Consider the following 25,859-nt stretch of genomic DNA (forward strand, 5'->3'; position numbering starts at 1 on the left):
GCTTCCAGGGCTCTCATCCTCTGCCCCTCCTTTCCCTCTCCAAAGGTGTCTGCTGTGCTGGGGTGAGCAGTCATTCTCCATCTTTAGTGATAGAACAGGAATTGGGCAGATAGAGTGTGTGTGTGTGTGTGTGTGACAGAGAGACATCAGTGATGGTGTATGTATAACACTGGCAGGGAGAGGAAGATAGGGTATGTAGTCTTAAAGTAGAGTATCTTGTCCACCTAGAATTAAGAAAGAACCATTCTGGTTGCATCTTGGATGACCTTTGGAAGGCCCTGCCCAGCCATCCCCAGACATTTGGAAAACTCAAATGAGCAACTCAACTGCCAAGCCTCCAAACACTTATGCCATTGATATGGTTGAGCTTCATGTTTTTTTTTAATAGATATAGATATAGATTTATATTTATATATAAAATAGTTTCTTACAAAAAAACAAAACCAACTTAAAAAACAAAACAAAACAAAACCAGGAGTCACATGAACAGAGATGGAGGCATGGGCTAGTCCCCCGGTGCTGCCCTGAGTCTGAGGGGCTGGGATCGAGCTAGGAATAAAGGGGTGTTGAGGGGGCCAGGATTCTCAGTCGTTTTTAGGCTTGGAGGTGTTCACAGTCCCATTGAACGTTGGGGTAGGGATACCGTGAGATGTGGCCTCTAAGGCTTGGGAGTTGGCCCGAAGGGTATGTGGGGGGCGTAGGTAGGTGCTGAAGAGCCTTCCATAGAGTGGGTCGTGCAGGGAGAAGTTCTGGAACTGGCCTAGTGAAGTAAGGTAGGAAGTAAAGAAAGGAGATGGGGTAAGGAAAAGAGAGGAGGTGATGAAAAAGAGGACTTTTTCATAGCACCAGGAGGAGTAGATCCTAGGCTTCCCACAAAGTTGTCCCCCAGCCTGACCTCTTCCTTTCCAGAATTCATGTATCCTCAATCCCAGCTCTCTCCCCATAGTTTCAGCTCTCCTGAAATACAGATTTCTGTTCTCCCCAGGCCCCCAGCACTTTCCCTGACTTTCTTGCCCCAACCACACCTCCCTTTCTAGAACTCAGATGTTCTGATTCTCAGCCTCTGTTCTTCTCCACAGCCCTAGTGTTTATCTGTATTTCTTTTCTCCAATCTCTCCTCATTCCTTCCCACAGTGCCTTTGAGGACAGGCTTTGAAGGAGGTGACTCACAGAGGGAGAGGCCTTGGGTAGATGTGGACTGGCACAGCTCGGCATGCAGAGTGGCAGTTGAAGGTCGGGGTGAGCCCAGCAGCAGGTGCAGGATGGTGCCAAAGCCATCTTTGTACAACAAATGGCCTGGTCCCTCTGGTTCCTCTTCAGCAAAGAGCTTTTCAGGGGAAAACAAAAATCAAAAAACAAACAAAAAAAAAAAGCAAGAAAAGATGGAGAACAGTTAGTCTGGGATCATCTCTTTCCTTGATCTTCCCAAGTCACCAGGCTGATGACCTGTCCCCAATACACGCTTCCCTCCCAATATGGATAGCCCTTTCCTAAGACTATTCCAGGCTGATCACAGTGGAACCTCAGAGCACTTTATAACCATCACCCCAGGCCCCACCCTGTCCCAATTCTTTTCTAGGTCTCCCCATATTAAGATTTGCTATGGTCTAACTGAAGTGGCAGTGGGTCAGGAGCCTAGGTCCTAGAAACTATCCAAAACTTAGGATAAAGTATTTAGGCATTTTGGTGGGGAGATCATGTTCTACACATCCAGCAATTTCTCCCCACCCTTTTTAATACCTCAAAGGCTAGACGAGTCAATTCTTCAAGGCTCCTGCCCCCATCTAGGGCTGCCAGTGCAAGAGCCACATCTCGGAAATCCACTAAACCACTGGAATCCTGGAAAATGGGAGTTATCATGGCATTGTGGTTAATAATGTAAGGATGAGGGCCTTTGTTTATCTTTTCCTCTCAACTGCCATCTCTCAGCTGCCTAGGGACTGATTCTTCCTGGCAGAATTATTTCCCTTTGGGGTGCTGAAGGGGGAGCTTCCCTAAAATACCATGGGCATCTTCAAGTTGTCTCCTGAGTCACCTGATAAAATGATTTCTTACTCCAGTATGGAGGGAGTACCCAAGACTCTCCTGTAGAGAATCTCCTTTAGGGAATTCCTAAGGAATGCAGGAAAGCTCCAAGATTATTGACATTCTTACTACACATGTCAACATCATTTATTCATTGCCCTCAAGCTGGATGAACTGGTTTTACACTCTCCTGGTCTTGGCTGATGTGGGAAAACTGGTCAGACATAGAAAGAGGGCCACTGGCATCACTTATTACAAAAAAGGGGAGTACGCTTGCTGTATGTGTGTGTGTGTGTGTGTGTGTGTGTGTGTGTGTGTGTGTGTGTCCAGAACATCTAGTTCTTTATTCCTGATCCTCTGGGGGATTGTTAGAAACTTTGGTCCCCTAAGTTTGAGAATCATTAGATCTGGTTTTTCTCTGCTGCTCTGGGGACTTTTGAGAACCATGTTATCTGTTTTGGATAAGAGAGAACTCTGGCATTCAATAAACATTAGACATCTTCCAGGAACACCAGTGGGCAAAGCCACTAGAAATATTTGGAATACCAGGAATTTCCTGAGAAAGCCTGGGAATATTTGGGAAACATGGGAAACTCCCAGGTTGTTTAGATGATCCTAAATGACATAAACCAGAGTTTATGAGTGGGACCAGATGTTACTTGGAAGGATGTGTGTCTGGGCTACCACTTCTATCCTCTCTCCCCTGAGCACTATGGGATTTATCTGAGGAGGGGGCCACTCACAGACAAGGAAAGGAGGCAAAATGTATAAGCTTCATGGGATGAAAGTAAGTTATGGTACTAGAACTGACCAGCCACAAGCACTCAGCCTTCTACTTTGCTTAATTACTTCATCTCATCCCCCTTATACAGAGAGAAACTTGGCTCCATATAAGACCAGATACTCCTTTAACTTTAACAGTATCCAGATACTGCTGTCAACTAATCTATGACACTGTACTTGTTATTTCTCCCAGTATTTCCTTATCTTGCTTACTTCAACAAATATTTCCTGTCTACCATGGCTGGACAGGATTATGAGGGACAGCAAACATAGCAGCTATAGTACCTAGTATGGTCCCCCCTGAACTGGCTATCTGATGTGGCCTTCAACAAAGGCTTTATAAGCAAAGCATTGTACTAGGTACTAGTGGAGATACCAAGTTTAGAGTCACTGCCAACACAGAGCTTACAGTCTAGTGGGGGGATATGGCACGTGTACAAATAATTATAATGCAAAATAATGCCTGACAAATGCATAAGATAGATGTAAACAAAATGTCTGATGAGGTCTTTGAGAAGCCTTTTCAATATGGCTTTCAATGTTTTCCAGAGATAGTTTCTAATATGTCCATTGAAAGGCGTTCCCCAAATCTTAAAGCTTCTCACTTTAGGGCTTGGCGAATAAGACCCTTGGTGACAGAACTCTCCATCGCAGCTCCCTGCTCACCTGCTGGAAGTAGTCGAAGGCACGAGCCACAGTGTGAGGGTCGGAGAGCTGCAGCTGTTTGGCAAACTCTTCTTTGCTGACCATGCGACTGCGGCCTGGCTCTGCTCCGGCATCCACACAACCAGGGGACAAACTACAATGGAAGTGTTTCAGGCTGGGAAGTTGGACCAGTTCCCTTCCCACCATGCTTCTCAGAACTTGTGCCTGTCCCTCGAGTCTTCCCAGTGTGGGATCACCTGAGCGTGTGTTCCCAGATTGTACTCTTAACTAATAGTCCCTAGAGGTCTCCCACCTTTCATACTTTGGTGGTTTATTTTCTCTCCTTTTTTCCTTTGGTTTCCTAGTTTTCTCTCCTTTTTTCCCCATTCCTTGGGATTCCACTCTTCATTCAATCCCTATTCTTTGTGTTTCTTGTTCTTTCTGTATTTCCCTCTGATATTCTCTTCTCTCAGGCCCCATCTCCCCAATTTCTGCCCTGTATTCCAAATCACTCACCCAGCCTTTCGAAGCACTTTTCCCAGCTCCCACAGCTGGGGTTCTAATGCCACCTTTAGCTGACCAACCACAGTCACGGGCAGGTTCCCCACAAATTCACATTCTGTGGCAGGAATTCCCAAGGCCCTATAAGGTAAAGAGGAATATAGAGAAAAAGTGTCTTCAGAGATCCTATATCTGGGAAAGCACCAAATCTACCTGCTGGAGGAAGCAAATCATAACCCCTGAATTTTCATTACCTAAGAACTCACATGCTTGTTTTCTGAGAACTTATTGACTGACCCTCCTCCCTACTCTAGAACTTTGTCTCCCTACTCTGCTATCCCGTTACCCCACTTCCACTCTGCTAGTTCTCATTTGTTGTTTCTTCACCAGGGCTCTATGCCATTGGCCTTCAAAACTATGGCAGAAGTTGGGTGTATGCAAAAAGGACACTCACTGTGCCATGACCCTCTGGACATTGTTGGCATAGAGAGTGGGGTTGCTGCTCTCTTCAGGGCTTGGCTGATACACTGGGAGAAACTGAAATGCAAACATATGTCTCAGTAAGGGGGGTGTCTGGGGGCACCTACCCATCCCCCATTTCCTTTCCCTAGGGTCTTCTATTTCTTACCTCCACATCCACAAGGCTACAAGGCTGGGAGGCTGTAAGCCAGAGAACTTTGAGCCTGGGAGAGAAGAGAGTTTTGATGCCTACCAGGCCAGGGATCCTATGTCAACTCTTCATGAAGGGACCTCAACAATCATGGGGAAGTCACAGGCCATTTGGCTCTATTCAAGAAGGGAGTGTGCCCTTTAAATGAGTTCTCAAAGTAGACTTTTAGCTGCACACAGCTGTGTGCAAAGGCATTTATTTGGGAAGCACTAGGGGTATAGGTGAGAGGAATGGAGAGGAAATGCACAACCATCATATCCTGTTATACCTAATATTAGTTAGGTCTAACCACAATATAAGGGCTAAAGAAATGGTTGAGCCCTAGAGAGCTGTGTCAGAGGAAAAGAGCCCCAAGAGTAAGAAGGTTAGGTATGGAGGAGGCCCTGAAGGTTTCATTGTTAAGATGAGGTTACTTGGGAGGTAATCACAGAGAACAGAATAAGCATAAATAAGCTTCAACTAGAATAGGAAAGCAGGACACACTTTTAGACTATGCTAGTTATGAGACCCTGGAAAAGGTGGTAAGGCAGTTAAGGTATTGCCTTTCTTGGAGTTCTCTCTAGCTTTGGTGAAAGCCATTGGAACGGTGTTATTCTGTTTAAGTGGTTAGCAGGATGAGTTGGACTGGATGACCTCTGGAGGGCTTGGCCAGCCTGGTGGTAGGTAGGCTGAGAATCCTGTGATGAATCCTCAGCCCTTCCCTTTTCCACACCCCACCCTCAACTCCCACCTCCTCTTCCCCCACCACATGCCCAAGGGTACCACCAGGACTCACACTCCAGGGCCTCTCCATGCCCAGGTTGTAGTGTCCTAAGGGAGAAGCAGAGATTAGGAATGAGAGGAAAGGCTTGCTCATTCTTTCCAGAAACTGCCCCTCCTCCAGACTCTGCCAGCTCTGCCCCTTCTACCCAGCTTATGCACAAGTTCTTCCATGATGAGGGTGATGATTGGCCCCTTTCCCATATTAGGGCAGATTCAAGCTCTTTTCATCTTCACACCTTCTTGGATTCAGACTCACCAGGCTGTTGGGATATCGGATGAGGACAGGCTGTACAGGCACCCCTGCGATGAAAGCTCCTAAACCCCATGCCCAACACCCAAAATAAAGATTAGTGTGTATGGGGGAAGAAGGGATGGAGGGTCAGGACAACCCCCAACAAAGTCTTCTATTCTAGGTCACTTCTAACAACCTGAGAGCTTGACTTTTTTTTTTTTTTTTTACTATTATCTAAAGGTCATCATGGGTTCTCTGGACCACTTGACTCCCTCCCCTGGAATTCTGAGTCTCCTCCCTGCCCCCAAACTGCTTCTCAACTGTTATGCTTACTTTTTCTCTAGTTCTACTTCTACCTCCACCCCACCTCCACTCCCTGTTCACCTGGTTTGAATTTGAGCAAGGCTTTCTTGTTGGAACAGGTGCCCTCAGGAAAAAACAGCACCTAAAAAGTACAATAGGGAAGCAGTATGGGAATGGAGATGAGAAGGAGGGAAGAGATGGCTGTGTGTTCTGAAAAGGCATCTCCAAGGGACACAAGAGATGGCTAGGTAGCTTCCTGTGACTCCTTTGGAGATTTTTTCCCCTGCACTTCTTGGGGTTACCTCCCAGCATTCTATGAGAGGCTTTACTAGAAGTGGCTCCTGACTCCTATTTCATGCAGAAGCCCACCACTCCTATGTCCTAAAGTTCATGCATAACCATGTCATGCCTTTTTTCCAGGAAGAGGGGGTAGAGTGAGGACCAAGAGTATTGGTGATATTCTAGCTGCTGATGTTGGAATGGAGAAACTGGAAAGCGGTATATTGGGAAGTGGCTTCTTTATAAATGTAGCAGGAGAGAGACTCAGAAGGGGTCATAGAACCTGGACCTACCTGAGGCCACTTGCCTTTTGAAGTTGCCCGCCTTCGAACCTCTTCTACCACCTTTCTTCGAGAAGCAGGGTCATGCCGGGACACTAGGATGGCTTGGTTGAAACGAAGAAGTGCTGGGGGGGTGGGTGGAAAGGGGGAAGATGCAGAAGTAAAAAAACAGTGGGGTTGATCATGTTTTAGAATCATGGAATTTTAGGGATGGAAAACATCTAAGAGACTATCTGGCTCAACCCCCTCATTTAGATAGCGAAAATGAAACAGGGCAAGAGACATTAAGTAACATGTCCAGAGGGCAGGAGACTGGTAAATAGCAGGAGAACCAGAACTAGCACCCAGTTTTCTAGCTCCAGGCCCAAACCTGGAGGTGTTCTTATGCATTGTTTCCCATACCTCAAGTGTCTTCTAATTTGTGCTTGGAAGGCAACCAAATTACTTATCCCAGGATTATGTCCAACACCCTCATTTTACAGATGAGGAAACTGAGGAAGACAGAAGTGAAGTGACTTGCCTAGGGTTACACAGCTATCTGAGGTGAGATTTGAATCCTGGTCTTCCTGAGTCCAAGTCCAGTGCTCTACCCATTATATCATACTACTGTCTTTATTACTATCTTGGGTTAAGGATTTCCCCTTGTGTTCTCTCATCCTTGTCTTACTCATTGTTCTGAGACTCTGAATCCTCACTCTGCTACTTACTATCAGTGTTACTTAAGGCAAGTCACTTTTCCTCCATGGGTTTCAGTTTCCTCATGTATTGGACTAGGTATTTTTAAGATACTTCTAACTCCAATTATTCTGATAAAGAGAGGCCAAGCAGTAATTTACAAAATGTTGCTAATTTGCATGTCACTGTCAACACAGACCCAAGTGGCCCTTTCTCCCTTGTGAATCCAGGCCAGTTTTCCTTAGAGTCTTCCCAATCCCTGGTTCTTTCCATCCAGCTGTCTTCTGCCACCCCCCCCCCCCCCCTTCTCCTTCAAACCTAGTGTGCTCTTACCTCCAATGACTGGTACAGAGAGGTTCTCAGCTCGGGATACAACCTTGGGTAGGTCACAGGGCAACAGAACAATGGGGTCAAAGAAGGTCGAATGGGGAGCAGCAACCAGGACAGGTGCCTCGAGGCATGAGGCACGATGACCTCGAACCCGGATTCGCAGGAAGCCCAGAAGGAAAAAGAGTAGCCGACTCAGGCCTAGTACCCCACTGTGACAGATTGTCCTGTACAAGGTAAGTCTGGGTATCAGTAGGGCAAATCTACTCACCTTCACCCATCCCTTGGTCCCTGATACCTAGGCAAGTATCACTGTATTATCCCTACTAGGCTTCTCTCTCTCCTCCCCTTCCCCCCCCCCCCCCCCCCAGGAATCCTGGCTAAGAACAGTCAAGGTTCTAGGCTAGGAGATCTCATTCTGATGCTAAAACTTCTGGGAAAAGAATAGAGTCTGACAATCTTGTCATGTGACCCAATACACTTACAGCATCCCATTTTAGAGATGGTGTCCCAGGTAGCAGGAGTGGATCAGAAAAACATTCCACCCACAGGGTTTTAAACCCACCAATGGATTCTAGTGCTCTACCCACATTCTCTACCCACTATGTTTTCTTTCTTTCAAAGAAGAAAGGGGTGGGTAGCAAGGAAGAATAAAGGGCTCTGGAACGGAATAGCCATTGCTATTTGTCTCCTGCTTTCTCACTTACTTCCTCCATCTTGTGATTGGCTCCTGCAGCTGCTCCTCGGTGAGACCAGCCACTTGAAGCCAGGCAAAGGGCCAGAGGAGAAAGAGGACGAGGAAGGCCAGCAGCACTCGAATGGGGGCCAGTAGTGCCCCCAGCAGGCAGAACTGGGGACAATGGGAAGGGGGTAGGGCTATCAGAACTTGGAACACCTTCTTACACAGCCTACTCATTTTCTTAGGGATGGAAGCAGGGCCAGAGAGGTTCCCCCTTTCTCCTGACAGAGTAAAGGGTGACACGGTTGATATGGTTAGAGATAGGATATACTGGGGAGGAGAGGGGAATTTGGGAAAGTTAAGGAGATAGGCCAAACTAGGAGAAGGGAGAGAAAATTCCAATTCTATTTAAGACTTTATAGTTCTATGGCCAAAAAAAGATAATGGATGTAAAAACACTTACATATTTAAAGTGTTATGCAAATATAAGATTATTATCTGGATTAATGAATCAAACTGGGGAAGAGAGTGGGTTGAAAGAAGGATGGAAGGGGGAGAGAGTATCTGCACGGAATAAGGGCAGTGAAGACCCCGATGAGAACAGGAACATAAAAGACTATGCAGGATCAGAGCTCCACTTTTCCTGCCTTTCAGCCCCCCACCCCAACCCATATGTAGCTCAACTATCCACAGAGCTCCCTGAGCACCCTCTTCTCTCTTATTTGGGATGGAGGATGAATTTGGAGGACATATTGGCATAGTATTCATCTCTTTCCGGTTTCCCAAGTTGTTTAACAGTAATACCCTGGGATGGGGGAGGGGAGGGGATTGGGGCCCAGAATAGAGAGGTAGTGTTAGAGTTGCCAGGAGCCTGGGTTACTCTGGCAGTAACCCTGGGGAGGTAGCAGGTAAACAAATCCTGCCTCTAGAGCCTAACCCTGGGAGTAGAAATTACAGTCAAGCCTATTTGCCCCTTTCCTAGTTCTCAACCTTTTGACCTGTCTGAGGTTGCCCTCCTTTTCCTGCAGCTATTCCCCCCCCCCCAAAGTGCTGCAGTGCAGGGGATTGGGGGGAGGTGGGAAGGGCATAGGGACATAGGCAGGGGCAACCCGATAGTCTTCTCCTCTAAGCCAGTTTCCCAGGTGGAACATTCAACATCCCCACCCAAGTTCCTTTTAACCTCCTAACTCCAACCTCAGAGTCCTCAGTAGCTTTAGGATGCTATCTTCATCTCTCTCAGTGTCCTCCATCTGTTCTAGTCTCTCTGGGTCTGTTTTTGGTTCTTCATCATCACTTTCCTAATTCTTCCAGTCCTCCATTTATTATATCTGGCTACTTTGGTATCCTTTATCCCCTAGACGTTCCATCCCCATGGTACCATCCCCCCAACCATTCTCCCATATTCCCTACCGCCAAGGCTCATCTTTCCCAGTTGCCAACTTCCATCTCCCCCAGGGCCCAAATGTCCCACATGTCCCCATCTCCATTAGTTCTTCCTGCTTGCCTCATCCAATCTCCCCTATGCTTCCCCAGTCCACACCTCACCTTGACCCTCTGAAGGCGGGAGAGGTGCAGCTCATGCACGAAGGGATTAGGTGGTGGTGAGGGCCCGGGGGTAGGGTCAAGGGGAACCCAGTCCCCCGGGCTGCCCTGGCTCATGATTTCAGGAGGCTGGGGGCCTCAGTCCCGGCCCGGGCCCCAGCTCTGCAGAGCGTCTGCCTGTGGTGGCGGTTGCTGCTGCTGCTGCTGCTGCTGCGGTGGTGGTGGTGGCGGCAGCGACTCTGGCCCCAGGCCCAGCCTGATGCTGGGTGGAGAGAAGAAGGGAGGGGGAGAGGAGCGCGGAACGAGCCCAGCGTTGTCAGGGCTCGGGGAAGGGGCGGAGCTTCCCGCTTTGGGGAGTCAGAGCTCCCCCACACCCTCCTCCTGCATCCTCCCTAGCCACCCCCCCCCCCACAGTCTGTCTCCCGCCCCAATTCCCAGGGCCATTGTTCCGCAGAAGCCGGATGCTCTTCGGAATGCTCAGCTCCCGCCTGGTCCTTTACTTTTCCTACAGCTCTAGGCCTTCTGCTCTTCCTTCTCTTCCTTCCCCTGCAGCCTTCTCCCCCTCCCACTGCTTCTTCTCCACCTCCTTTCCCTCTCATCCGCCCCCAACCTCGGTCCTTTCCTTCTAGGGCTTCACTATTCTGGCGCCTGGCCTTAGTCTGGAGGAAGGTGTGGGTGAATGGGGGTGGCAAGCTTCATGGTGAGGGGCTAAGGATGGGGGGATGGAGGGTGGGGAGCGTCTTGGGGATGGAGAGGCTGGAAGGTCCCACCCTCTCAATTCAGAGCTACGAGGTTTGGAGAAGATTTAAGTTGGGACCCTTGGAGATGACAAGAAATGGGGATAAACTAGGAGAAGCCTAGGACAAGGAGTCACAGATTCTAAAATGAAGGGTAAGAGACCACCCCCGCCCATCCTCTCCTGGCTCCAGAGGACACTCTGCTTTCTCGCCCATGCCCGCTTTCCTTTAATCACACGAGGAGAGTTAACTTCATAGCTCCAGTCTGCCGCCCTCTGGTGGTCTCTAACGCCTCCAGCCCTCCTTGGCAATATTTCTTTTCTCTATCCCCCGTCCCAACTGTAATTTGGGGAGTTTCTGTATTCCTGAGATGCCCCAGATTCCCATAAGGCCTGTAATTCATTTGCTCTTAGTTGTTTGAATAAGTAAACTTTGAGCTTGATTTTTAAGGAGGAGTTGATAGGGTCCAACGTTTCTGAGAGAAAGGGCAGCCGCTCCTTAAAAATCAAGCTCAAAGTTTACCTGTTCTAAGACATCTTTCCAACCTAGCAATCAGGTACTTACATTTACCCAGGCCAGGACAGACCAGTGTTTTCCTCCCCGACTAAACCTCCTTCCTCTCCCCCCCCAACCACCCAAGAGAGGTATAGGTACATTTTTGTCTGAGACTACAAGTCCACTTAGTTTGTACGGCCTTTCAACTTCTCCTTGAGGCACTGCGGCTCCATGCTGGCTGTAGCCACCTCCTGCAGCCCCTCCTAAGAAACACTTCAGGAAAGGCGGTTGCATCCCTCCTCTTTCCTCCCAAGTAATAAGTAAGTGCCTTTTAGGACAAAGACTGCCTTTGCATATTCATTAACTTGCACAATGCCCTTCACTTAGTAGGTACTTCGTTGATGACCTTAGCGCCTCTGTTGCAGCCACTAGTTCTTTCTCTCTGCACGCTAGAAAGAAGACTTGACTGGCCACTAGGTGAAGTAGTGCTGCACTTGGAGTTAGGTACACCTGTGTTGAAATCCTGCCTCAGACACTTACTTGCTATGTGACCCTGGGCAAGTCACAACCCCTCTGTTTCTGTTTCTAAAGCTTTAAACTGGGGATAAGAATAGCACCTAACTCACAAAATTGTTTTGAGAATAAAATAACATTTAAAGCACTTTGTTACTATTATCAGTCAACATAGTGACTTAAACGATTATATCATTTAAGACTAGATATTGTTTATATGTATTTTTAAACATTTTTTTAAGAGAAGAGGATTCCTTTAGCCTATCTCAACTACATTACATAACTATATAACACTCTTTTCCTGTTAGAAAATCTATTATAGGATTTAAACCCCACCCTTTTTATTGTAGTATCTTGTTCATTTTCTTCAGTTCTTGTCTCAATAGAGATGGAGAATGGTTGGATGGGGTCAGGCTTAACCACAGGAGAAACTCATAGCCCTTATTTATCTAGCACTAATGTTGTATGGGTGGGAGGCCACAGAATAATCATTATCCCACGCCACTTAAGAGCTATTCTCTGGACTTACATGAACTGATGCTGAGTGAAGTGAGCAGAACCAGGAGGACTTTGTACACAGTAACAGCAACATTGTCTGATGATCAACTATGATAGGCTTAGCTCTTCTCAGCAATGCAATGCTCCAAGACAATTCCAAAAGATTAGTGATGAAAATGCTGTCTACATCCAGACAAGGAACTATGGAATCTGAATGCTGATCTAAGCATACTATTTTCATTTTTTTTTCTTATGGTTTTTCCCCTTTTGTTCTGGTTGTTCTTTCACAACATGACTAATGTGGAAATATGTGTAACATGATTGTACGTGTGTAACTTATATCAAATTGCTTGCTGTCTCGGGAGGGGAAGGGAGGGAAGGAGGGAGGAAGAAAAATTTGAACTCAAAATTTTACAAAAATGAATGTTGAAAACTATATGTGTAATTGGAAAAAATGCTATTAAGAGGAAAAAAAAAAGAGCTATTCCCTGGACCAGGTAGGAGCATCTCTTTTAAATTAATCACTCAAATAGTTTGTTAGTTGCAAATAGTCCTTGATTAAATTGAAGCCAGTGAATAATTGGGTGAATTGGAATTCAGATGGGCAAGAAGTATACTTCTATCAGGCAGCTAGGTGGAGCAGTGGATAGCAGTCTGGGCCTGAAGTCAAGAAGACATCTTCCTGAGTTCAAATCTAGCCTCAGATACTCACTAGTTGTGTGCCCCTAGGCAAGTCACTTAACCTTTTTGCCTCAGTTTATCATCTGTAAAATGACCTGGAGAAAGAAACAGCAAACCACTGCAGTATCTTTGTCAAGAAAACCCCAAATAGGACCACAAAGAGTTAGACACAACTGAACAAAAACATGTTTGGATTGGTTCAGGGATTTGATCATTCCCTGTTGGACTTAATGGCAAGCTATTTTAGAATTAGGAATTAGAGTGTCCTGAAGCTTAGTGGTAGAAGCTCCCAGGAAAGCCTTGGAGAAGTAATCCCTTGGGGGAAGGAGAAGATCAACTTGACCTTAGTTTAGGTCTTCTCTCCTACTCCCTTGTCTGTTTGCATGTTAGCTCCCTCTTTAGATTGTAAGCCCCTTGAGGGTAGGAACTGTGTTTTGCTTTTTTTTTTGTATTTTGTACCTCCAGTGCTTAGCGCAGTGCCTGGCATGTAATAGGCACTTAACAAATGTTTTTTGAATTGATTGGAGAAGGATTTTGGGAGAGACTTTAGATTTTTTTTATTGGCATCCTAGTAGTGTCAACAGTAGTGACAACAGGGGCTGAAAAGTGTCTGTATCAGGAGCCAAAGATGTCCTCTTCCTCTCATTTCAGGATTTTAGAAAAATGAAAAGTAGGTATTCATAGAAAGGTTGGAGACCCCTAAAAACAGACAATAATTTGTAACTAAAGATTCATTGTTAGAATTTGAATGTTACTTTTAAAGTCTCTTAACATTTCCTGTTTACAGTATTAATTTGCTTAGATAATATTCCTTGCTCTCATATCTATAAAATCCTATTGCTAAACTTCTATATGCTGAGACTATTTCCAAATCAATACATTCTTCATAATTAAATCTATACAAAAAATGGTCCTTGGACCATGCAATGTAACAATAATTTTTTTATTTAAAAAGTTGCCAGAGGTTTTTTTTTACTGTATGTGAGGAGGAGAGATAGGTTGAGTAGTCAAGTTTTTTAAATTTATTTTTGGTTGGGCAATGGTTAGTAAGTGTTATGTATCTGAGCCTGGATTTGAACTCAGGTCCTCCTGAATCCAGGGCTGGTGCTCTATCCACTGCGCCACCTAGCTGCCCCCAGTTTTTTATAATTTTTGACTCTGTCATTAAGTGACAATTATTCTCCATCCTTCTTGCTTCATCCAAATCGTGTTAGGAAAGCCCACTTACATAGCAGTCACAAAATAAAATCCACAAAGACCCAGGAACTAGGATGAGAGTTTGACACTTCTGCCCTTTGCCTGCTTCAAATTATTTCTTTTCATTTGTTAATTCACTATAGTGAGTCACCATTAGGGACTTGAGCAACTAATTCCTCACCCTTCATCTCTATTCTGCTTCAGCTAGGAACCTGCTCAACAATGCTCTGGACTTCATTACTACTCAGAATTCCATCTCCTTGTAATTCATCTCTCCCACTCCCCAACTCCTACAAAACTTGTCTTCCTTCCATCATTACCTGAATTTTAATCATTCAACCCTTCCCTCTTGTCTTAGATCATTACTCCCCTCTTGCCTACATTGAATTCCGTATTCAACCCTGAATTCCATGTTTAGCTGCTTTATTGCTGTCCTCACCTAGATCTCTCAGTCCCCTGATTTTTTTTTTTAAAACTCTGCTGTGCCAACCCCTGCCCTTGATCACCTTTATTGCCTGCTATTTTTTACTCTTATTTTTTAGGATGCTTGCTTCTTAGGAACAAGGCAAACCTGGTCTGTTATGAATTCATGCTCCTTGTTAATGAATTCATGCTCCATGTTCAGTGCTCTTTATAAATCCATCTGATTAGTTCCTTAGGGCACTACCCACAGAAGTTGTTCTAGACTCCTCCAGTTCTTAAACTCTCAGCTTATCTTCCTTGAAACACCACCCCTCAACATATCTCCAAACCTCCTAATTCATGTGGAACAGGATTGTTCAGAAGGGCACACCTGATTTGCTGGACTAGAGCATTTCCTATGGAGCTCAATTCTAGAGGACATTTACTTTGTCAGCAACTTCCTGATTGATTCCTTGGTCCCTGTGGCTGGGGTGCATCAAAGGCTATGGAGTCAGGAGGAATTCAATATTCTTGCTTCAATAACTAAGAATTCTAGAAAGGCTCCACCCTCTCACTTTTGAACCTATCACTTGGAATTCTTCCAACTCTCTGGACTTCTGTGCAGAAGCGGGAAAGAAGTTCCCTCCCTTCCCCTCCCCTTTTAGCATCAATAGAAGATACTCATATGTAGTAGCAAGAACATGTGTTTCCCTAGGCAAGCCTGAGCCTAGACCTCAAGTCTGGTTACCAATTCTGTTTTGTGTGTCTTTCCATGATCACAAGTGATTGAATAATGATCTTAGAGATTGATGTTTCCAGTTTCAGTGACTACCTTGAGTTCAAGGAAGCTTGGGTTCCAGAGTCAGTGCTGCCTGCCCAGCAGGAGGTGCTCCTTAAAACTATACTGCTTCTTAGAGGAAATAATGACCATCAGTTGCATCACTTTGAGCCTGGAGGGATTAAAGAACCACGTCTGGCTGTCCAGAAGATCTGGACTTTAAGTTACATAGATAGTACAGATCCTAGATGAATAGGAAACATCTGTTCAGCAGTCTCACAAAGTTGTTTTTACTTCCCAGAAAAGATTTCTCTCTCTTCTTTTTTCACCTTTATTCTATAGCCCATCCATACCTTCTTATCTTCTCTGGAACCTCAGTTAAACAACTGTCCTTTCTCTTTTTATAGGCCCTTTCCCTTCTTTGGCAAATGTGGACCAGCCTTCCCTAGCCTGAAGAGTGGAAAGCCAGCCAACCAACCATCCAAAAAACCAAAAGAAAACAAAAATTAAACCACTGCTTGATTCTTTAGCACCTGTGAACTAGGTACCATACTCCCCCCATCCCCTTGTGCTGTTAAACTCCTGAAATGTGTAGCCTATATTCACTGATTACTTCCTCTCCTCCAAATTACTTATTAACCCCCTAAATCTTACCCACCTCCCTTCATAGCTACTAAAATTGTTCTTCTGAACAATTTTCTTCTTCTTTCCTTCTTCTGACTTCCTTTCTCAGATTCCTTCCAACCCTATCTCTCTGGATCTAATTTTTCACCTCCAGCCCGTATTTCTAATACTGTCAAACATATGAAGTAGATGTCTTGCTCAAGTTAAACATATCTAAAACCAAGCTTATCATTTCTTTCCTCTATTTCCCCCTATATTCCCACCCCACAAACAAACAACCCTGAGTAGTTTTCACCAAGTTCTATTTATCAGTGACAGATTTTGGAGTCAAGACTGAAGGACCTAGGTTTGATTCAAGGCCATGCCACTTATAACCTTTATGGCCTTGGACAATTCATTTCATTTCCCTGTTTCCTCATCTGTAAAATGATGGTGTCAAGTGATCTGTAAGGTTACTTCCAGCTCTAAATCCTGTGACTTCATCATTATCTCCTTTCTGCCTCAAATGACTCAGACTAATAGGTTAGCTGCTTAGGGTCTTCACCTTTTTAAATATATGTTGCAAACAGCTGTTATCAGGTTTTAGTGATGCCAGGACTAGAATCCATGTCCCTTCATTTCTAGTTTAAATACTCCTTTGACTTCCTGTACTTCATGCTTAAATGTTACTGTAAATCTTCACTTTTCTTCCTGACTCCAGATGGCCCAAGGAGGCCAGTGCAGTGATTAATTTTTAACTTTAATTTCTTTCCTATCCTCTTTCATTCCCTGTGTCCTATTTTAGCTTTTTTCCCAAGTCCAGTCATTGCAGATTAAATGTATTGCTAAAGGGCAGGTTTAGAATAGGTTATAAGGCAAAGAAAGGGCATAACTGAAAAAGGACCTTAGAATGGGGTGGTAGGGTAGTTAGGAGAGGGAGTTTTTTTTTCCTTCCTGTTTTCTCCGCCAAGAATGCTCTTGTTTTTTGCTTTTTTCTTACTTAAAGAAAAGTTATTGATAAACATAAAAACTGAAACCAAAAAGTACATTTACTCAAACAAGTTAAACCAGATGACACAAAATAGAGTATGGAACAATACACTTTTTGTGTTTTACCAAATTGGAAAACTCTTTGAGAGAGGGAGCATTTTTAACAGACACCTTAAGTCATCCCACTTTCTGCTCACAGAGAGCCCCAGTCCAGGCTATTTGCTACACTGTGACCCACTCCACATTATCTCTTTTTCACAGGTATTCATTGTAGCCAAAGCATTTGTGTTTTGAATACATGTCTACATATCTCTCTAGGCCTGCAATTGGATCTCATAGTTAAGTTCATTGTATCCCACCTTTTGGAATCAGGCACTTAACTCTGTTTCCATGGCTGCCTGGAGAGAGGCACTTTCACATCTCTGAGGTTTGATTTCTGAGGTGCCAGTATTGGCCTCTTTCTATCCTGTGTAGGGCATGTGTGAAATTGCTCCGTTAGCGTCATTCCATTGTGTTAAGACATTGTTCAGTTCCATTCCACAAGCACTTATTGCCTACTCTGCTAAAGGTGAGAGACATCTGATATAGTGGATAGAGGGCTGGCCTTGGAATCAGGAGGAACTGGGTTCAGTCTTGCTTTTGACACATATAGTGCCTATATTACTCTGGGAAAGTCACTTAAGCTCTCAGTGTCTTACATATCTTTCTAAGATTGAGTTGCAGAAGAGTGGCTGGTCTGAATTTGTAGAGGGAGTTTCTATACTGGCAGTTTTTTACACTGAGGAAATCAGAGGTCCAGATCCTCCACCCCCAGGAATAAGGTATAGTGCTAGGTCTGGAGCATACAAAGACAAAAAGGAAATACAGTCTGTGCCTTCAAGGAGTTTATAGTCTACTGGGAAAACATATAAGATGAAGGATAAATAAAAAGAATATATTTTGAGGAGGGAGAGAACCATAACAACTCTTTTTTTTTTGTGTGAGGCAATTGGGGTTAAGTGACTTGCCCAGAGTCACACAGCTAGTAAGTGTTATATGTCTGAGACTGGGTTTAAGCTCAGGTCCTCCTGATGCTGGGGATGGTGCTCTATCCACCGTGCCACCTAACTGCCCCTGTAACAACTTTTTAAATGCAAAAGAGGAAGGTTTGATAGTAGAAAGACCAGTCAACAGCCCTGACAATTCTTTTTTTTTTTTTTGTTAGGCAATGGAGTTAAGTGACTTGCTCAGGGTCACGCAGCTAGTAAATACCAAGTGTCTGAGGCTGGATTTGAACTCAGGTTCTCCTGAATCCAGGGCCAGCGCTCTATCCACTTTGTCACCTAGCTGCCCTTAGCCTGGGCAATTCTTAATCAAGGCCTGGAGAGGGCAGACCTTGGTGTGGGGTGTTTAGGGATGTGGTAAGCCCAAGAGCACTGAGTTAACACCCAGAAGCAAAGAGGTAGGGTTGGGGTCAGGAGAAAGATGAAAGGGGAGATGGAGAAGCAGTAAAGCAGACATCATCTAATTCACAATTTTGTCTGGAGCCAGCCTGGTTTCTCCCTGCTCCACCCTTCCTTTAAGTGGAGCTAGCTAGGAGCCACTCAAAACATATCACTACAAGTCTGGGCCCTGGATAGGTTCCTCTGAGTTTACAATACCAGAAAACTTACATGTTTAGAGTCTAAAAGGTCATGAAGATTTGAATATTTGATGCCTTTCTGATCTTCTTTTCTCTATTCTCTTCTGTTGTCCCTCTCCTCTCAGTGCCCTCCTTGCTGATTTTCTGCAAACCATTCTGGCACTCCCTGTTAATTAAAAGGGAGATTGGCAGGTGTTAAATTGGAGCATCAAAGCCATTAACACTTGCTTGGGAGCTTTCTCCAGGATATAATTATAGAGTCTTTAAAAAAAGGCTCTTGGAGGGTAGGTGGGCAGGGTCTGAAGCATTCTTACATCAGGCCCAGTACTCTTTATTATATTTCTGATCCCTATACCTGGAGCCCTTGACTTTGTTATATGTTTACCCTTCCTGTCCAAGTCTGTCTATAAGTAGAATTTACATAAAGTGGAGGGGAAAAAAATTGAATGATCTTTTTATTTAAAAACAACTTTTTTTTTTGTCAGATTGGCATGGATAGGGGTGTAGTCCAGATGCATGAAATGAGGAAGCCCCCACTGGCAATGTAGATTGGTAGCTTACTTACTTTTAGCCTGGGCCAGTGAGCAGGTAGTTGTGTGAGTTGCCCAGGATCCCATAACTGTAGGTGTCAGAGATGAGTCTTGGACCCAAGTCATCCTAACTTAGAGGCCAGTAGATGTATTTCAAACATCTATATTTTAGTTAGGTTCAATTATATACACACAAACATATACACACAGATGTGTGTGTGTGTATGTATTATATGTTCAATTCAACTCAACAAATCTTGCCATGTGCCTCTACTCAAAGCTGTTTGGAGTTGATATTTAGGTTAAAAAAAAAATCAGGGTTTGATTTATTGTTTTGTTGTTCATTATCTGGACTTAAGAAAGTGATGGTTAAAATATTTATATTGGAAATTAAATTTAGAAGTGTATTGTGTGTTTTTGGAGAGCTGGTTTGAACATTTACCAGCACATCCCTGTAACAGTGTAAGCCTTATGTCAGAAGTTTCCTTTAGTAAGAAGATCCCTCAGACATGGAGTATGTCACATCTTACTTCTTTAGGGGTAACTAGGTATTGCAATGGATAAAGTTCCAGGCCTGGAGTCAGAAAGACTCATCTTTCTGAGTTCAAATCTGGCTTCAGACACTTACTAGCTGTGTGACCCTGGGCAAGTTACTTAACCCTGTTTGCCTCAGTTCCCTCATCTGTAAAATGAACTGGAGAAGGAAATGGCTAACCACTACAGCATTTTTGCCAACAAAACTCCGAATAAGAATCAGGTACAACTGAACAACAACTGGACAACAACAACTTCTCTAGGGATCACTTCCCTTAGCCAGATGATCTGAGAGCTTCTGTCTCTTATTCCTGTGGGTTGCAGAGCACAGGATTAGTCACCAAGCAGCCACATGTTAATTATCCTCTGCCTTCTCAAATTTTGTACATACAGATGATGCATTCCCTAGGAGAATGCAAGCTCCCGAGGGTAGGGACTATTTTGATTTTGTCTTTTGATTTTTATCATCAGTACCCAGCTAGCACCATAGAGTGGATGCTTAATAAATGTTTAAGTGAATTGAACTAAAAATTCAACTTAATTATTTAAAATACTTATAAGTTTGTGGTTGGGCAAGTTGTAGAGATTCTTGTACAAGTATTGATTAGACTAAATAGCTTAAAAAATAGCTATACTATGTGCTAGGTACTGTGCTAAGCACTCTACAATTATTCTCTCATTTGATCCTCAAAATGACCCTGGGAAGTAGATGCCGTTCCTATTTTACAGATGAGGAAACTGAGGCAAACAGATTAAGTGACTTACTCAGGGTTACACAACTAGGAAATGTCTGAAGCTACATTTGAATTCAGATCTTCTTGACCCCAGGTCCAGTCCTCTATCTACTGAGCCTCTGAAGTTCCTTCTACCTTTTCAGATCTTGTTAATTCTGTATGTGAAATCAGTAGGACTCTTGTCAGAATCCATAGATACTAACCATACTGTTTTTTTCACGAATTAGTTCTTCTTCCTTGTTTCAAAGCTGTTATTAACTCTCAGCAGTTGGTGCTCATTACTCTATCAGAGGATGAGCCTTCTAATATGACTTACAGGGGAAGGATGTTGCAGAGTATGCCTTTTCTGAGTACAATACATTTTTTTGGGGGAAATTTTTCTTATTTATTTCATTAAATATTTCCCAATTACATGTAGATTTTTTTTAAACATTTGTTTTTAAAACTTTGAGTTCCAGATTCCCTCCCTTTCGCCTTCCCTACCATCCCTCATTGAGAAGGCAAGCAATTGGATATAGGTTATACATGTGTAGTCATGCAAAACATATCTATAATAGTAACTACATGTAATTTTTTTGAAACATTCATTTAAAAAATTTTTGAATTCCAAATTCTTTCCCTTCTTCAAGCTCTTTCCCACCTCTTGAGAAAGCAAGCAAGATGATGTTGATTATACATGTGAAATCATGCAAAACATATTTCTATATTAGCCATGTTGCAAAAGAAAACACAGACAAAAACTCAAGAAAAGTAAAGTAAAAAAAAGTATGCTTCCATCTGCACTTAGAGTTCATCAGTTCTTTCTCTGGAGGTGGATAGCATTTTTCATCATGGGTCCTTTGGAATTGTCTTGGATCATTATCTTGATCAGAGTCACTAAGTCTTTTGCAGTTGAGCATTCTATAGAATATTGCTGTTACTGTGTACAATGTTCTCCTGGTTCTGCTCACTTCACTTTATATCAGTTCATAGGTCTTTCTAGGTTTTTCTGAAGCTGTCCTGAAACTAGGAAATTGTCATTTCTTAAGCACAATAGTATTCCATCACAATCATGTACCAAAACTTCTTCAGTCATTCCTCATTTGATGGGTATCTCTTCAATTTCCAATTCTTTGCCACCACAAAAAGGGCTGCTGTAAATATTTTTGTACAAATAGTTCCTTTTCCCTTTTCTTTGAACTCTTTAGGATACAGACCTACTAGTGGTATTGCTGGGTCAAATGGTATGCATATAGCCCTTTGGATGTAATTCCAAATTGTTCTCCAGAATGGTTAGACTAGCTCACAACTCAGTAGTGCAGTAGTGTCCTAGTTTTTCCACATCCCCTCTAACATTTGTCATTTTTCTTTTCTATCATATTAGCCAATCTGGTAGGTGTGAAGTGGTATCTCAGAGTTATTATAATTTGCAAGTACAGTACATTTCTAATTCTAATGTACTTCTATAGCATTTCTTCTGGCCCCGGACCTTTTGAGGATTTGGCCAGGGCCAGAGGAACCATTTCCTTAGGCAGCTAAGTGGTATAGTGGATAGAGTACTGGGCGTGAAGTCAGGAAGACCTGAGTTCAAATCCAGCCTTAGACACTTGTTAGCTGTGTGACACTAGACAACTCACTTAACCTCAGTTTTCTCAACTGTAAAATGGGAATAATATCTACACCTATTTAATCTCTCTGTCAAATTCCATGTTAACTCATGGTGACTTATTCCCTCTTGGTCAGCATTTTGAGTCAGGTTTAGACGTTAGAAGGGAGCACTCCACTCACTTTCACAAGTTGTCTTTCTTTCTTTTTTTCCCCAGATTGTCATTTGAGATGTTATTTCAGAAGTTTAAAGTTTTTTAAAAATCAAATGATGTTGATAGCTTAACAGATGAAAAAAATCAATAACCATATTACATTGTATAATGTGAGTTAAAATTATATTAGTTCAGAATCAGCAAGTTTTTTTTTATTTTCCAGAGTTCTTGATAAACATATCTTTTTGTGGTGAAACAGGAAAAAATTAACAAAGGTAAGAATGTACTAGTGATGGCAATGTTGGAAGAAGTCTAGTATTTTCTTTGCATTTGTAGTATTCCATGATAGTCCTTTCAGTGGTCATTCACAAACAGATAGATAATTTCTTAAAATCTTTTCTCCTATTTCTCGAAAATCCAAGGATTCTTTGAGTGAAATGCTGCTTGTCGCAGATCCATTAGTGTCTATGTCACAATTTTCTGGCTCTTCATTTACACAATATTTCAGTCCCCAATAACACATTTCTCCACTGTACATCATGGCCAGCAAATGAGTGTCCCTGAATACACTTTAAGTTACACTAAGTAACTTAACTGTGTCTATGTCTTAAAAAGAAACATCTTCATTTAGTTGAAGAGGGCATCGAAAATTAAACATCTTTAGCAAGTAATTGATTCTATCATTGAGGTACTTTTTAAGCACATCTGTCTTTGCTGACTGCCACTCTTCCTTTGCTGTCACAGTATGGCAATACATATAGAGTAGGGCTCCCCTTCTCCAATAAAGGCATTCTAGTAGTTCTGTCCCAAGGATATCAGAGTGTTTTGGATACAGATTACTTTCTTTAACTACCACTTCTGGTTCTGAAAGAACAGTGATTAATTCCTTTACTTTCTGTAAAGAAGTGTCTTCTGGAACATCTTCATCTACCAACTTATTCTCTTCAAAATATGTCATGTCCAATATAGCCTATGTGTAAAGCTTTATAAGAATTGATGGATTCATATTTTCTTCATCTTCTTTACAAAGGACTTTTAATTTCTCAAGAGAAGTAGCAGCCTGAATTAAAAAGATATCATCTCCACCAGCTGCTTTGCTGAGTGGCAGGAGGTGAGCCTGGGCCCGATCTCCTCATCTTGCCACCAGGCAGGCCACATTAGAGCCCTCCCAGGGGGCAGTCATGATGCCCCCGAGGCTCGGGCCAAGTTGTCTTTCAGTTTTCATGCTTCCCTCTTGGCAATTGCATCAGCTTTTTAAAACTACCTGGAACTATTTCCTGATTATAAGAGAGTAAGAATGAACTTTTGGGGAGTGCCTTCCATTTGAGGGAGATAAAAATTTGTAATCTGGAGTATATTTCTGGTGGTTTGCATTCCAGTAGGGAGATAAGGCACAGAGATAGGTTTAATACACAGTATTACATGATAAGTGTATTAAAGACAGACTAAGCCTAGTCCTATATAAGGTCTAAAGTGCAGGGTGGGGTACCTGTGGCCTCAAGGCCACATATAGCTCTCTAGGTCCTCAAGTGTGGCCCTTTGAATCCAAACTTCACAAAACAAAGGTTCCCCACCTCTGGAAGGGATATGGCAATTATTGATGGGAAAATCAGGGAAGGCTTCATGTAGGAAGTGACATTTGAGTTGGATTTTTAAAGGGTATAAATGAATTCAGTAGGTGAAGACCATTCCAGACATAGAGAAGAACATGATCAAAGGCTGGGAGTCAGGAAAGTGGAGGAAATGTTTGATATACAGAGAACATTCCAGATTTGTTGATCTATAAAGGACAAGAGTAGCATGAAACCAGTCTGGAAAGAGTAGGGTGGCATCAGATTGTGGAGGGCTATGAATGCTAGGCAAAGTAGTTTAAATTTTACTTGGCAGGAAATATAGCAGTTATTGAAAAAAAATTTTTTTTATCTAGGTACATGAAATGCTACTTTTACAGCAGAAAGAAGGATGGATTAGGAAGAAATGGAGGTGGAGAGGCAGTTCTTGTAATAGACCAGGTGGGTGGTATGAAGGACCATTCTAGGGTGGTAGCAGTGAAAGTAGAGAGAATGGAATGAATGTGAGAAATATCATGGAGGAAGAAGTTATATACCTTGTTGACTGCATATTATAAATGTGAGAATAGAGGGAGAGGGAAATGTGAAAGTAAAACTAAATTTTGTAAGATATAAGAATAGGTGACTGATGCTGCTATTGATAGAAATATTCCAACTCAGAAGGAAGAAAAGGTTTGAAAGAGAAAGATTAAACTTGGTTTTAGACACATTAATTTTGAGATGCTGTTGGGACTAGAGGTATGTCCTGAAGGCTATTGGAGATTCAGATCTAAAAGAGGCTTGTGATATGTAAAAAGTTTGAGAGATAGTTTCTGGGTAATCAATCATTTTATTAATCATGCTAGCAATAATTAATAAAAGGAGTCAGTGGCACTCTAGAATGTCAAAGATCCCTTGTGGAACCCACTTAATGCTTATATGCCTTTGGAAGAGTGGGTGTTCCTGAGGGTGGCAATGAGAGAAAGAATATTATAATGAGAGACAGACCTATTCTAATGAGGGGCTGGGAGACATGACTAATTATGTCACTCATGGACAAAGACTATCTCAAGCCAGACAAGCCCCAGCCTCAGGCAGTCTAGCCTGCCAGAGTGGAACACAATGGTCCAGATTAAATTTTTGGTAAGGTTCTCTAGTTGGGTGGGTAACAACTCCAAGATTTCATCTCATCATCTGCCCTGCCCTTTAGAGACTAAGCTTTGATCTAATCTCCAAATGAGAAAGGGAAAAAATCCTAGATCTCCCCAATATTAGCAATTAGTTACTTAATAATAATTTCTCTCAGGCAGGAGGGATAGCTGAAAAATGAGGGGGTTGGACTAGATGACCTGGGGGGTTCTTTTCAACTCTAAACCAATGATTCTATGATCCTTTTAAATATAGATTTAAAGATCATTTATATTGGCATTATACTTGAAGTGGGAGTGGATTAAATTGCCAAAGGAAAGGCTATACAGAGAAAAAGGAAAAAAGCCAAGGATGGACCCTTAACTTTCTAAACTTTAAATATCTCTCCTTTCAGTTCCTGTAGATTCTTAGGTTTGGTGTGGGGTAACTTGGAAATAAATGTGTAGTAGGGATTAGATTGGAGTATAACCCATGGAAAGTATCTAGAGATAGTGCTGAAGGGATGTCATCCCATGGAGTTTTTGATAAGCTCCTTAGGTAGCTTCTGGGGCCATGTGTGCTTCAGCACTAAAGGGCTTGGCACTTTGGGGTATTGTGGCAAATTCTGGGGTCCTTTGGTCTTCCTTATCCTTTGCCTATAGTCATAAGGAGGCTGTAGAGAGGACTGTCACCTGAAATAAGAATAGCCATCTATTCAGAAGACTCTAAAAGGAGTAACTCTGCTCTCTGGAACCCTCTTTTCCTTCCTCTCTTGAGCATGTAGCATTCCCTGTGTGGAATTTTCTAAAAAGAATGGCAAGTATTCTTTCTGATCTTCACAGAAACTGTGAACTATATATACATAGCATTCAGGCCCATGTATTCTTAGGTGAACGTGAGTCCAAATTCTAGGTCCTGACAGTCTTTTCTCCTTTGTGTTTCTTTCCCTGAAGCATAGGTGACCAGTGATCTGGAGATGGACATTTTCAACCTTGAAAGTGACTTTGTGAGTTTGAAAAGTTCAGAGCTGCTAGATCCCTCACTTGCTGCCAGATGTACTCTAGGAGATGCACCCTGAATCCATGGCAGTACTTTGTGGAGGAGAAGATGACTACCGACTGAAGAATGAGCCCCATCCCTGGCTTGGCTTCTTAGAAGATAATAGGCCTTGAGGGAGACAATGCAGAGTCAAGGTTAAAGATGATATACCATTTAGCAGTTCTGAAAACTGCTTCATATTATGAGATTTTAAGTATCAGTCTCCTATTAGAGCATAATAGCAGTTATAATTTGCTACTACATGTCTAAATCTTTGTTAATAAATTCTTATGAGTCACTTGTGTTAAGCATTTCTTTTATGTAGAGAAAATAAATAGCTGTCCTCTACCTAATTTACATTGTACATTTAGTACCTTTCTAAATCTA

At 42.9% G+C, this 25,859-nt stretch overlaps 2 protein-coding genes and 1 pseudogene across 3 annotated transcripts; 1 reads left to right on the forward strand and 2 right to left on the reverse strand.

Moving 5' to 3' along the window:
* Window positions 1–406: 406 nt before the first annotated feature.
* LPCAT4 (lysophosphatidylcholine acyltransferase 4) lies at window positions 407–9,920 on the reverse strand. Of its 2 annotated transcripts, XM_027870076.1 has the most exons (14): window positions 9,708–9,920; window positions 8,191–8,333; window positions 7,490–7,710; window positions 6,494–6,606; window positions 6,003–6,063; window positions 5,643–5,701; window positions 5,400–5,434; window positions 4,583–4,637; window positions 4,409–4,491; window positions 3,970–4,095; window positions 3,475–3,607; window positions 1,741–1,839; window positions 1,171–1,327; window positions 408–760 (listed from the first exon to the last, which is right to left on the reverse strand). In XM_027870076.1, exons 1-14 carry the CDS (start codon window positions 9,819–9,821, stop codon window positions 585–587), a joined length of 1,575 nt encoding a protein of 524 aa, XP_027725877.1. In that variant the 5' UTR covers window positions 9,822–9,920; the 3' UTR covers window positions 408–584. The 2 variants fall into 2 exon arrangements, with proteins under 2 accessions (XP_027725878.1, XP_027725877.1); XM_027870077.1 differs by lacking the exon at window positions 1,741–1,839 and having other exon boundaries at window positions 407–760.
* LOC114048812 (homeobox protein TGIF1-like) lies at window positions 9,820–25,733 on the forward strand. The gene is made up of 2 exons (XM_027869918.1): window positions 9,820–11,256; window positions 25,388–25,733. The coding sequence occupies exon 1, from the start codon at window positions 9,820–9,822 to the stop codon at window positions 10,219–10,221; it is 402 nt and encodes a 133-aa protein (XP_027725719.1). The 3' UTR covers window positions 10,222–11,256; window positions 25,388–25,733.
* Window positions 22,043–22,939, reverse strand: LOC114048918 (annotated as a pseudogene).
* Window positions 25,734–25,859: the final 126 nt, after the last annotated feature.

The sequence above is a fragment of the Vombatus ursinus genome, unplaced genomic scaffold, assembly GCF_900497805.2.
Source record: "Vombatus ursinus unplaced genomic scaffold, bare-nosed wombat genome assembly UNPS02014794.1, whole genome shotgun sequence".
In the NCBI taxonomy this organism is placed as follows: domain Eukaryota; kingdom Metazoa; phylum Chordata; class Mammalia; order Diprotodontia; family Vombatidae; genus Vombatus; species Vombatus ursinus.